The sequence below is a fragment of the Trachymyrmex septentrionalis genome, unplaced genomic scaffold (assembly GCF_001594115.1).
Source record: "Trachymyrmex septentrionalis isolate Tsep2-gDNA-1 unplaced genomic scaffold, Tsep1.0 scaffold16, whole genome shotgun sequence".
Taxonomy (NCBI): Eukaryota; Metazoa; Arthropoda; class Insecta; order Hymenoptera; family Formicidae; genus Trachymyrmex; species Trachymyrmex septentrionalis.
The window spans coordinates 5,311,435-5,323,983 of NW_017304758.1; the positions used below are offsets into that span (position 1 = coordinate 5,311,435).

The 12,549-nt window shown below is 34.2% G+C and overlaps 3 protein-coding genes across 14 annotated transcripts in view; 2 read left to right on the forward strand and 1 right to left on the reverse strand.

Annotated features, from left to right (window-relative positions):
* The first annotated feature begins 682 nt into the window (after window positions 1-682).
* On the forward strand, window positions 683-3,434 carry LOC108745952 (E3 ubiquitin-protein ligase RFWD3-like). 5 transcript variants are annotated; one of them, XM_018482385.1, is made up of 4 exons: window positions 683-725; window positions 1,218-1,306; window positions 1,502-1,741; window positions 1,849-3,434. In XM_018482385.1, the coding sequence occupies exons 2-4, from the start codon at window positions 1,297-1,299 to the stop codon at window positions 3,330-3,332; spliced, it is 1,734 nt and encodes a 577-aa protein (XP_018337887.1). In that variant the 5' UTR covers window positions 683-725; window positions 1,218-1,296; the 3' UTR covers window positions 3,333-3,434. The 5 variants fall into 5 exon arrangements, with proteins under 5 accessions (XP_018337887.1, XP_018337889.1, XP_018337886.1 ...); XM_018482384.1 differs by lacking the exon at window positions 683-725 and adding an exon at window positions 768-844; XM_018482386.1 differs by lacking the exon at window positions 683-725 and adding an exon at window positions 947-958.
* Window positions 3,435-6,467: 3,033 nt separating this feature from the next.
* Window positions 6,468-9,912, reverse strand: LOC108746160 (ubiquitin-conjugating enzyme E2-22 kDa). 3 transcript variants are annotated; one of them, XM_018482750.1, is made up of 5 exons: window positions 9,410-9,912; window positions 7,734-7,886; window positions 7,331-7,413; window positions 6,934-7,097; window positions 6,468-6,833 (listed from the first exon to the last, which is right to left on the reverse strand). In XM_018482750.1, exons 1-5 carry the CDS (start codon window positions 9,470-9,472, stop codon window positions 6,694-6,696), a joined length of 603 nt encoding a protein of 200 aa, XP_018338252.1. In that variant the 5' UTR covers window positions 9,473-9,912; the 3' UTR covers window positions 6,468-6,693. The 3 variants fall into 3 exon arrangements, with proteins under 3 accessions (XP_018338252.1, XP_018338255.1, XP_018338253.1); XM_018482753.1 differs by lacking the exon at window positions 9,410-9,912 and adding an exon at window positions 8,979-9,003; XM_018482751.1 differs by lacking the exon at window positions 9,410-9,912 and adding an exon at window positions 8,403-8,449.
* The window catches only part of LOC108746158 (ribose-phosphate pyrophosphokinase 1), a 9,073-nt gene continuing 5,317 nt past the window's right edge, over window positions 8,794-12,549 (forward strand). For 3 of the 6 annotated variants that reach the window (XM_018482743.1, XM_018482744.1, XM_018482745.1), the window contains exons 1-3: window positions 8,794-8,879; window positions 11,351-11,558; window positions 12,253-12,436. In XM_018482743.1, the coding sequence (XP_018338245.1) occupies window positions 8,810-8,879; window positions 11,351-11,558; window positions 12,253-12,436 (462 nt within the window). In that variant the 5' untranslated portion in view covers window positions 8,794-8,809. Of the gene's footprint in view, window positions 8,880-9,073; window positions 9,333-11,350; window positions 11,559-11,823; window positions 12,100-12,252; window positions 12,437-12,549 lie in introns of those variants that run through there. The other 3 variants (XM_018482746.1, XM_018482749.1, XM_018482748.1) reach the window with 3 other exon arrangements.

Below are 12,549 nucleotides of genomic sequence, written 5' to 3' on the forward strand. Positions count from 1 at the left end.
TCAATTATTTTTATTTTATGTTATACATATATGTTTATTATATTTATATTTCCCCTAGAGCGCAAAGTTGTACAAAAGTTACACGTTGCAACAATTTGGCAGCGATGTTGCTGCAAATGCTATGCTGTATGGCGGGTTATGTATATATCATATTTATTTATATATATTTATTATATTTATTTATGTATGTTATGTATGTTTTATTTTATGTATGTGTGTTATGTGTACAATTATAATTATTGTAATACATATACTTAATGCTACAAATGCGCCTAATTTTTATAAAGTAAAAAATACAATACATATTCAAAGGAAAATTGGTTTATTTAACCAGCTCATGCTGAAGATTTTGTGAATTTTTATAAACGTTAGATGCATTTGTAGCGTAATGTATTAATGTATTAATAATTATATAATTGCGTTAAGAATCATATCGTCCAATTAATTAAGAATTAAACATTAGGTCCGTTCGCGGTGCTTGAATTTTTTGCACTCGGCATTTTCATATTCTCTCCCTTCAACGCCCAAATATATATTTATCTTACTTTACAAAAATTTTTTTGGGAAATTTCGAGCAACGCAAACAAAACTAAGCTTTTACCGACAGTAGAGGAGAAAAGAATAAATGTAATAATGTCGACCCCTAAATACAGAGAGTGCTAATGTCTTAATTCTAAACATGGCGCAAACCATATGATACGTCACAAGAAAGAAGATTGTGTAGAGTGTGTATCTAGTCAATAGTCATATGTATCTAGATTTAAATATTTAAATTTTAAATCAATTGTAATAAAGAATCAGCTGATATTGAGCGACTTGTCTTCTAAACGCAGTCAATATTATTGTAAACAACTCATTTAAGTATATTTGTCATGTTACTTTAAAATTTAAAAGTTTTTACATTTTTTCGTCTTTCCCTTTTTTTTTCTTCATTACATCTGATTACATCTAATGTTAGGTACATAGGCTGTCACAGACATATATTCGTGATTATAATTCATTCGATATTTTAATCACAATTATATCAAATAGAAATTCGCTTCCGACGAATTTCCAAGGATCGACAGGTCCTATTTCCATAATCTGCTCTGCCTATCTTTAATGCTATTGTTTTCACAACAAATCAACCGGCTTTTCGATAAATTTATAATCTAACGATTAAAAAGAGAAGAAGACGATTTATTAAACAATCTTATGTGTGTCCCAATCTACAATAGATATCGAATTGAAAAGGAGATCACATACTTTATTTATGTCTAAAGAGTCCAGTCGATGATCGAGTAAAAATTAAAGGTTATGGAAGGTAGTAAGTATATACAATGAACAAAAAGGATATGCATATTTATCTTTTCGGCATAATTTGTTATTCGACTTGTGGAATATAATGTAATTAACAATTATGTACTTTTTTATAATAAGGAAGGATATTAAATGTTTAATATTATATTTGTTTACGATTAGACTTCAAGTCAGTAAACATTTGGCAATATTATTGTTACAGATGAAAATGTAGAAGAGCAAATGCAAATAGAGGAGCAAGTGCAAGCAGGAGAACCAGTGCAAGTAGAAGAGCAAATGCAAATAGAAGATCGAGTACAGGTAGAAGAACAAGTTCGAGTAGAGGAACGAATGCAAGTAGAAGGGCAAGATGTAGAAGATCAATATGAAAATGAAAATATTATTCCCAATGATGTACAAAATAATGAAGAAAGTAATACTGGAAGTAAAAGTTCACAGCGAAGTATGTATTATACTTCTACTAATAGAATTGTTGCAGTGTAAAACTTTTATAAACTCTTTGGATATGTATATAACTGTGTCTGACTAAATAAAATTAACTCTCTGTAGCAAATGCAACGAGTGTAAACTTAGATGTCTCGGATGTAGACTCTGATCAGTCATGTCCAATATGCATGGAGCAATGGACCAGCTCGGGAGAACATCGTTTGTGCTGTTTACGCTGTGGACATCTCTTCGGACATAGTTGCATTCTAAGATGGTTACAGTATTCTTGCAACAGTACGAATCGCCGTTGCCCACAATGTAATAAGAAAGCCTCGGTGAAACATATTAGGATGCTATATGCAAAAAAGCTGACAGCAATTGACTCTACCGAGTATGACAATCTAAAAAAGGATTTAATTAAAGTGTCAGCTGAAAAGAATAATTTACGGAAGGAATTAGCCTGCGCTAACATTCGTCTAAAAGTATACGAGGACCACGTAAATTGCATGAAAAAACGTATTACCGAGTTGGAAAATCAAAAATCAAAAATCAATGTTGATACTTGCCCAAGTGCATCAAGTCTTGCTTCAAGGAAATTTCATTTAGAACAATCTGTAGAAATCTGTAAGGATGGTGGCTGTCGCGTCTTGGATTATAATCCATGGTATAAATTACTGGCTGTTTCTCAAAAGTCAACAACCTCATTATTCAATGGATATGGCGTAAGGAAAATGGATTGTGAATGCTTCAATTTACGGCAATTTATTTTCTTACACACTCAAGCTATAAGAGATTTGACTTTTCATTCCACGCAACAAACAATTCTTCTTAGTGTTGGTTTTGATAAATGTGCTAAGCTAGTGGACATCCAAAATAATGTGACGGTGCACACATACCAAACAGAATGTCCACTTTGGAGTTGTTGTTGGTCAGGTGACAATCCAAACGTTTTTCTGACTGGTGCGCAAAATGGAGTTATCTCTCAATTTGATATTAGACAAACTTCCTCTGCTCTTAGCGTCTTAGAGGGTAATGGGGATAAATCACCAGTTGTATCAATGGCAGGAGTGCCGCCAAATCCTGGCAGTGGTATCGGTAGAGGTGGATTTATAGCATGTCGTTTAAATACATGTTATACATATGAAATTAAGGATACGAACTATCTATCTAAACAGATGTTTATAGAGGGGCCTTTTGTTTCAGTACGCTATGATGAAAAAAATCATCATTGTCTTATATCATCTCGTCCTAATTCTAGGCAGCCACACGCAAGACATATAGTATGTACTATTGAAAGAAATACATCTAACGAAGAAATAGTTACATATAATGCCGTACATACATTCCAAGCTGGTAATTCTCAACAACTTTTATCTCGACCATGTTATTTATCTGTAGAAGATGATACATTAGTCGCAGCATACATAGAGTCCAGTAGCAGTGTATCATTATGGAGTATAGCGACCGGTCAAAAATTGCATAATCTTCCAGTATCAGATCCTGTTATGGATCTATGCTCATTTAATATTAATAATAACTTATTTTTAACAAGTCTTTCTGCAAAGAAACTTAGATTATATAATTATGGACAATTAACACAAACATAAAGTACAAATGTACAAAATAATACACAATCTGCCTTGCCATTGCACGAGATTTTGTGCAAAATGCAAAAATATCCTTGATATAGTATTTTTATACATATATGAGACGGACTGACTTAGACATACTTCTCTCTTTTTCTTTGTAATGGTTTCATATGTATAAATTTTGGTTGATGTAAGAAGAAATATATATATATATATGTATGTGTTTGTCTAAAATTCATTTACAATAATTTATCATTCTTCTATTTGTTTCTATTTTTTGTACTTAGAATCCTATGGAATAGTCAAATTGGATATAGTTTTATGAAACTACGTTTAGAAAAACAACTGTGACTCAGATATATAATTAATTGTTCAGAATGATTTAAAAATTATTTAAATTTAACTCATAATTTTATCATACATTATGCCTTTGTTTAAGATTTATAAATTTTTTATATGTATTGCAATGTTGTATATGTACGTTCGTGTATATTGAAGTTATTTGTATATAAAAATTAAAATTAAATATCTGTTGCAGAAATTGTCATCGCAAAATTTTCTCGAACTGGATTATAATTATAAAAATAATAGAATTTTTTCACATCTTTAATCACGTTCAAGTAAAAAACAAATGTAAATATAGCAAATAAATCAATCTTTTTTTTTTTCCTTTTTAAATAAGAAATATGAATACAGCCTAAAAGGCATAGCTATTTTCTATGTTATCATTTTTGTTATCCACACGCCGTACCTAACTATAATTACTGAGAGAATTCAATAATTATTGCTACTAATTTATTTCATGTTTATAATATCAAGTCATATTTGTACATAGTACAATTGAGATTTAAGTTTAATAGTACTTTTAACAGAAAACAAAATTTTCAGCAACTTATCACAATAGTTGATTTTACAAATATTGTTTGGTATTGTTTTTGTATGCATAGTACAAGAAATTTAGCGAGAAATTTATGTTTGGCCAGCTTTGGGATAATTTGCACAATTATTAAGTAAGACGGTAAAAAAGAAAATCTGTATTAAATACTTATTAACAAATAAAATAATATAAAAATTTATGTACTAGTGAATAAAAGAATGTTTTTTTATATTTCTGAGAAAAATATAAGGAATAAATCTGTATACAGAGATTAGAATCCAGTCGGAACAATGAAAAAAGAATTATTTATTTTTTCATGATTATTAAACATTACAGCAATTAAAACATCACAAAGAGGATGTTGGAACTACAACCACATCCATAAACAAACTCATATGTAGGTAGTAATACACGTGAGCTAAATATTTAAAAGAATAAAAAGCAAAACAATTTTTACAATCAATTGATCTAGTTATCACTGTTTTAAACATGATTTATGAAAAAATTAATATTACAAACTGATGAAATTATAATTCGATATTCGTCCTTTCGCTATGTAACGCATATGATTTAACATTTGATTGTACAAAAAGCAATGTGCATTTCTGCATCATATACATTATTATACAAATAATGGGCTAATTAAATTTCCATCTTCATTCTTTCTAGCTGTGTTGTTTCACAGTTTTACAGGATTGTTATTAGAACGAATTTAATTTGTTTTGAACCTTTCTCTCCAATTATATATTTTTATGTAAAATTTAATCGAGGCCGTTAAATAAATGCCATTTACACCTGAGTCTGGAATGTACACGGCATGACACAATTACAAAAAAAAGTAAGACAAGATATATACTTGTAAAGATACATATCTGTGATGTAAACAGTTTTACTTCCTGTAAACAAACACTAAAAATGTACAAGTATAAAATATTGACATCAAGGCGAACAAGTATATGAATCTTTTTACAAGTCATATCTTACTTCAATAATATACAAGCGATTTGCTCACATAAATTATGCTTTTTTCTACCTTTTTTCAAATGAAAGATTAATTTTTTTTGAACATAAGCATATATAGTATATTAACATTTTTATTTATCATAAATCAGTGATGACCAAATTACACTTAATAATATTGATAGATTTCAAATTAGTATAAAATTTGTTTTTCAATTAAATAATAGATTTAATTACAAGTTAAAATAATTAAAATTTAAAATCTAATATAACTTTTTTTTATTAAAAACATTGCAAAACTATAAAAAACTTATAAGCTGTAATAATAAGATACCTTGTATTAAAGAACAAAAGAAATATATTTTTCAAACAATAAAATAAGGAATTTCTACCAGGCCATTACAATAAATGAGCTTTGAAAGATGTAAACAGTAAACCTTTATTATTCTTTTATTGACAATTAACAATGATTTATATGAATAAAAAATATATTAATCGGAATACATTTTGTATACATTGTTTATACCGTTACAGAAATTAATTTCTAAGTTTTTAATATATTCATATAAATTATTGTTAAGGGTTTTTATTTCATTTATAAACATGGCTGATGAGGACTTAGTATGGTCGAAACGTTCCATGAAATGATAATAAAAGAATAATAAAGGTTTACTGTTTACATCTTTCAAAGTTCGTTTATTGTAATGGCCTGGTAGAAGCTCCTTATTTTATTGTTTGAAGTTTATACGAACGGATTATCTAATATATTTTTTATTGAAATTAAATGTATTTTTATTAGAACATGCAATTTCTATTATTAAGAATATAAATGATTACATCATTTATATTCTTGAAATGTATAGATTATGTACAGTTTACAAAGAAAATTTGTACATCACTGATATGAAAAATAGATTATAAATTATAAAAACTGCAAACGGGATCAAATTATATTTGAAAGATGTAGTCTATGAATGTATGTATTAGACTTTACTGGCAATTTAATATTTCAAATACAAATTGAAAATCTAGAATGCAATTAAAATTATCAAAGGCTAATTATAAAAGATAAAATAAAAATTCGAAAGTGATACACAGAATTAAAGGATACTATGCATTTATATCATTTAATTTGTGTATTTATATATTGAATTATTACGTACAAAATAAACAATCAAGAATATATCAATTTAAACTTTGTTGTAAAATTATGCTATTTCTTAAGCAACAATGGAATTTGAACAGAATGTAATGCAGAATAGTATAGCTCTCAGAAAATGTTTAAAATTTTTCTTATTGATTCTAACCATTTTTTTTTAATTATTTTTTCCTCGCGCTATTATGTTACAAATTAAATAGATTACTATTGATAAATGTTGGATAGCTCTTCAAAAAATTTCTTTTTATCATCCAACTATTGTCAATATAACTGCAGAATTCCAATTGTAAAATCATTAATGATATCAATATTCATGATATTATTACAAGGAAATTTTGTTGCAGAAAATGAATGGATGTGATAAATTAACTATATAGTTATCACTAACTAAAGAGGCAGTGCTCGGTGGCGCGTTCCAAGTCCCAATTATATGAAGATAGAGCGACTCTCGCGTTATGTTCTTCGATTCCCATATCTGTTAATCTTCTTATCTTGTCATCTAAATCGGGCATTTTCGCTGGCCCTAGAGAATTAATATAAATGAATATTTTAACAAAAAAAAAAAAAATATATATATATATATACATAAAATGCGCGAATATACGCAGGAATAATGCACGTACCACCTGCATATACAAATGTCCAATGTGTGGCAGTTTGACGAAACAATTCAGGATGTTCTTTATATTGTTTAGCGACTACTGCATCCTGAGGATCATCAGGTTCTGCTGCAGATAATAACGCTTGAAGTGACAGCAGTACCGTACGCAGAGTCATAGCGGCAGCCCTTAAATATAATAATAAAGACGAGATTATTTTACAGATGTATAACTACATTACATACAACAAAGTCACAAGATAAAATTTAAAAAAATATGTAAATACATAATCAAGTATATAAATAATAAATAACAAATATCTTTTCTTTCAGTAAAAAAAATTGTAAAACATATTAAATAAAAGTTTTTGATATACAAATATTCATAATTTAATTAATAAATTTATAATAAAAATACATGCCACTGATCTTTCAAAATATCCAAACATATGGCACCAGTAACAGAAGATATATTGGGATGCCATATTTTTGTTATAAAACGTACCTGCAAAATACAAATTTTATGTAATACAAAACTTTTGACAATTTATTTATAAAAATTTGAAATTTATTTTATCTATTATGAATATTTAAAATACAGTATACAAATTTACACTGAAGACATAATATATTGATAATATATGTGTCGTCAATTTATGAAAATCAATAAAGTAATAAGATTTATAGTATTTATGTGTTATAAGTACTTTGTTATATTATTATATTGTAATAATAGATAACAGAAATTTTTTAGAAGCTACGCTTGCTACACAAGTATTAACAAAACGTGTGTTTACATTCTTAAAATTATTTTTAAGAACTTACTTTGGGAGGATTAAATGGATATGTCTCGGGAACTTTGATCTCGAGCACAAAGTTACCACCTTCGTATGGTGTGTCTGGTGGACCAGCAATCTCTCCTTTTAATTCGGTAAGACTATCGTTGACCAATTCTACTTTAATCGCACATTTTGCTATCTATTATAAACATTAAATAAATAAAGTATTAGATGACCAAGTTGCTATAAATATGTTATAGATGTATAATATGTAACAACTTGAACGTACAGTGTATCGAAACTTATAAAACAACTACATACGAAGACACGATTAAGCAAAATGGAAATAATTTGTAAGATATATTATATAAAAAAAAAATCTGTAATTTAAATGTTAAGATTTCTTAAATTCAAATTAATGAATAAATATGTTTGTGACCAAACTGTTACATGTACTAATTTATTAGAAATCAAATCTATTAAGGGTTTGTGATAAGAACATATTTTACAACTTCATTTATATATATTTGGAAGGTATATATAGATACGGCAATACAACAATTAAGTTGTAAAAATCGCAACTTGGAGAACAAATTAATAGCAAACGACGTATTGATTAGAAAAGTAAAGACGAAGCGGTTTATTTAAAGAAAACAATTGAGCATTAAGAAATCGTAGCAGCGCAGCAATATTTCAGACAGTTTTGATGATGTACGCGACACTTGTTTTTCAATCGCATCCCAATCGTTTCCCCAGGCAGAAAAACATTTCAGTTATGTGATGATAGTGATGATAGATAAAAGAACGAGATAATAGAACCGCGACGAAAACACATTGCTAAATTATGCTCCCTCGTAAAATTCGTGTGTGGTACTACATCAGTCTCGCGGTACAATTATCAAAATAAACATGTAATCATAACCTATGTCCTATGACATCCGAGGCATGATAAGAGAAATCTCGATCGTTTCACAATAACGGAATTCATAATAATATACAAAACTGTCATGGTACGGCCTTAGTCGCGATTATTTAGTATTTACGCCTCGGCGTAAATCAGCCGTCCGAAAGCACGTGCAAGTATTATCGGGGACGGATGTATTAAATGCGAGAAGGGCAGAAATGAGCAATCTGAAAAAGTGCAATGCCTCCCAGTGCGGCCGAGATCCCGGATCTACACACGCGCATCGTGGTGAGTACGGTCGAATCGAGCCACTCATACTCGAGCCTCGAGCGAGCATATTTTCATTAGACCGTCGACGTCAACATCGGACAAGGAGATGCCAATTACCATATCGCAACATTACAACACGCGTTACGTCGCAAGCGGTACAATTCGATATTGACAGAAATGCGTTGAGCTCTCTTTCTCTCTGCATATTCTAGATTCTAGAAGTAGGTAGACGAAAGACAAGAAATACGGGTAGGAGTGACAGTCGAGTGACTGTCGGGTTGCGATTTGCGACTCGCGAGTTGCGCGACGAGCAACAGGCTCTCCTGTCACATATCGCCTATCGAACAGATTCGTCTGGATTCGTCGACGACCGCGTGTGCTAGATCCTGATCGCGGGGATTGCGTAATATCGCGATACGCGTGCCATTGTCGTGGCTTATCGCGAGGATTGCGAGCGGGCATCAGGGACAGGTACGCGCGAACTCTGGCTTGCTCCGGCTGCCCGAGACTCGACTCGACCGACTCGACACTCGACGCCGCTCACTCACCTCCTCACTCTTTATAACCTCTTTGAACTCCCGTTTGATTCGCTGTGCCGCGATGTTCGCCATGGCTCCCGAATCATCTAAAACGGTTAGCACGTTGTCATTGTCATTCGGACGAGGACGAACGAGCGAGCTCGTGCCCTGCGACGCGTTTCCTCGCACGTTGGCGGCGTCGCGTCGCGTCGCGTCGCGTCACGTCGCGTCGCGCGTAGTGTCCTCCACGCGAATGTTGCGAAATGCAAAATGCTAAATGCGAATCGATGAATCCCGTGCACCTGCACCCAAGTCCGTTATCTTCGCCTGCGTTCACCCGGACTCGTCCCTAACGTCCCTACACCCTAACCACCTAACCCAGTAACCGTTACAACGGTTGCCGTATCTACGAAATCACGCCGCCGCCGCGCACCACCGCGCACGTATACACGCGACTTGTCGTTCGACTCGCCGCCACCGGCAGCCACCGGCGCGGCGCCACATCAATGTGCAAAAGTTGACTATCACTCGCGCGCGCTCTCTCTCTCTCTCTCTCTCTCTCTCTCTCTCTCCCTTTGCTCACCGCTCTCGCGCCCGCCCCTTTTGAATTTCGTCTAGGTTCACGTCGCGCCGCGCAGCCCGCTCACCGCCGGCTCGGCTGACCGCAGGCCGCGCTGACTACGCGTCGCCATTTGTATTTTGCGCCCAATTGCGCTATTTATGCTGATTTACGCTATTGCGCCAATGTGCCCCGATCAGCCCCGATCCCCGATGATTGACAAGGGCGGCACGTGTGCACGTGCGACGAATGCGAGGATCGAAATCGTAATCACTGCACGTTCCGCTCGCGGAATCAACGTGATTAAAGTTATCGGCACGAGGGGTGGAACAACTGGTGGAACCGGTGGAAGCACGAGCGCGACCACCTCGTCGTAAAATCGGTCAAGTAAGGTGATCAACCGTCCCGAATTAGGAGGGACAGTCCGAAATTTTCAATCTGGTCGTCTTATTTTTCTTTTCAGACGCGTCCCAAATTTTCTCCCAAATTAAGGACACGATTATTAATTGTGAATCTTCTTTTAATCTGTGATCGAAAATAAGTGTAAAATATTATTTTCAGCTTTATTGATTTGTTTATTTAAAAATTCAAATATCCGCAAAAAATATTCAGTAGAAAATTTTACAATTAAAAAAAAATGAAATGTAATATCTCATAACTCAATTCGATGTAACTTTTGTTGTAATGTCACACATTAAGTGTTATTAGTTATTTACGAATATAACAATATATATAATATTGTATCAGTTAAACAATTATAAGAAAATATTCATCTATTAAAATTTAATTAAGTAATATTGAAAAAATTTTCTTTTATGTCCCTCCTTAAGGGGTCACCTTATACTATACTTGATAGAGAATAAAAACAATCCGATGTAAGGTAAACATTTGTAAGATTAAGATCGGAATCCAGATATTCGAGCGATACACAGATACTTGAAGGAAGAAATTTTATCGCTTCTTTCGTTTTGGTTGATCAAATTTCAATCTTCAGTCTCCATTTTCGATTTGAATGCGTAGTCTGATACCGGTCTTACGCAAGCAGTTTGGAAGGCGGCCATTAAGCATATCTTCGATAAAACCAATTTATCAAAGATAGTTATTTTCCGTGTGAGATGGAGAGAGAGGAAATGCGCGAACGGAATGCGGGATAAGCGTCTAAGCTAAGCGATAACGAAGCCCCGCTCCGTTCAGCTCCGTTCAGCTCGTTCAATCGTCAACGCGCTAATTGCAAGATACTGTAAGATATAGATATAGGTATAGACATAGAGATAGAGATATAGGTATATCCAATCCCAATGTCCCGATATCCTCGTGCGGCGTGCGCGTAGGCGGAGCGTGATCCAGCGACGTCACGTCCGGTGTGCGCGCGATCACCGATTGGCCGACCGCCCCGGTGCTTTCTGTTGTAGTGATGCCTGTGTCGCAGCCAGTACGTGCTAAGAGTTTGTTACGCGCAAACTTGGAAAACTCACGCGCGCGAGTCTTACAGAGCAGAATGCCCAACATCAAGGTCTTCAGCGGGACCTCGCATCCAGATCTCGCCCAGCGGATCGTCGACCGCCTCGGCATCGACATCGGCAAGGTTGTCACCAAGAAATTCAGCAACCTTGAGACATGGTAATGGTCGCTACGAACCGCAACCACGTTTTTATTGTCAGTCACAAGACCACGTGTCGTCGCGCGTGGGTTGTGTGATAGTATGATTCCTATACGGCGAACTTGGTCGCACCAAACGAACGCCGTCGCGTTTCACGCATTCTCCTTCTAGCCTGCCTTATTCTTCTTCCTACGTTATTCCTCCTCCGCAACGCACAGCCTCCGCGTTATTCCGTCGTAATACGCGGGATAACAATCAACAATGCTCCGCGTTCGGTACCTACCTCTGTTCCCTCGTGCCCGATTTCGCTTCACCTCGCTGATCGTTCTACGACTTCTAAACCGTTTTTCTAACTCGATGGACACGTGCCGCGACGTTTCGATCCGCGCCACGACGTTTCTCGAAACGAATACAACTCGCGGAGCCGCGTGCACTCATGAGATTCGCTCCTTCTGAGCTCGCAAAATGCCACCCAACGCAGAGATCACGACGATCACGTCGACGCCACAGATAATAAATGAGAAAAATCTCGCCGTTCTTTTCCGCAGCTCACATTAAGCAGTACGCATCGATATCCTGCAGATATTAACTCGGATTTTTAGTTTGTACTTTCTCTAGTTATTAAAAAAATTATCTAACCGAGAATCTCACTCATATTCTACTGTTTTTCATTTAAGATTGCAGGAAATAACGCAAGATTTAATCATGTTTTAGCGTGGAGATAGGAGAATCCGTCCGTGGGGAAGATGTCTACATCGTGCAAAGTGGAAGCGGCGAAGTGAACGATAATCTTATGGAACTTCTCATCATGATCAACGCTTGCAAAATTGCTTCTGCATCCCGAGTAACAGCGGTGATACCTTGTTTTCCTTATGCGAGGCAGGACAAAAAAGACAAGGTAGGCGAAACAAATAGAATAATCGCTCCATTATTTGTATTCTGTAAATAGTTGGTATTTAACTAGCTTTTAAGTAAGTTATTTTATATATTTGGTATCAAGTACACGTGTGT

What these genes read in the sequence shown, in the direction of transcription:
- LOC108745952 (XM_018482385.1), top strand. An exon ending in AAGTAAAAGTTCACAGCGAA is followed by an intron (nt 1,742 to 1,848) that starts GTATGTATTATA and finishes AACTCTCTGTAG; the next exon opens with CAAATGCAACGAGTGTAAAC.
- LOC108746160 (XM_018482750.1), bottom strand. Translation starts at nt 9,472, where the DNA reads ATGGCGAACATCGCGGCACAGCGAATCAAACGGGAGTTCAAAGAGGTT. An exon ending in AGGTTATAAAGAGTGAGGAG is followed by an intron (nt 7,887 to 9,409) that starts GTGAGTGAGCGG and finishes TGTTTATAATAG; the next exon opens with ATAGCAAAATGTGCGATTAA. An exon ending in ATCCATTTAATCCTCCCAAA is followed by an intron (nt 7,414 to 7,733) that starts GTAAGTTCTTAA and finishes TGTATTTTGCAG; the next exon opens with GTACGTTTTATAACAAAAAT.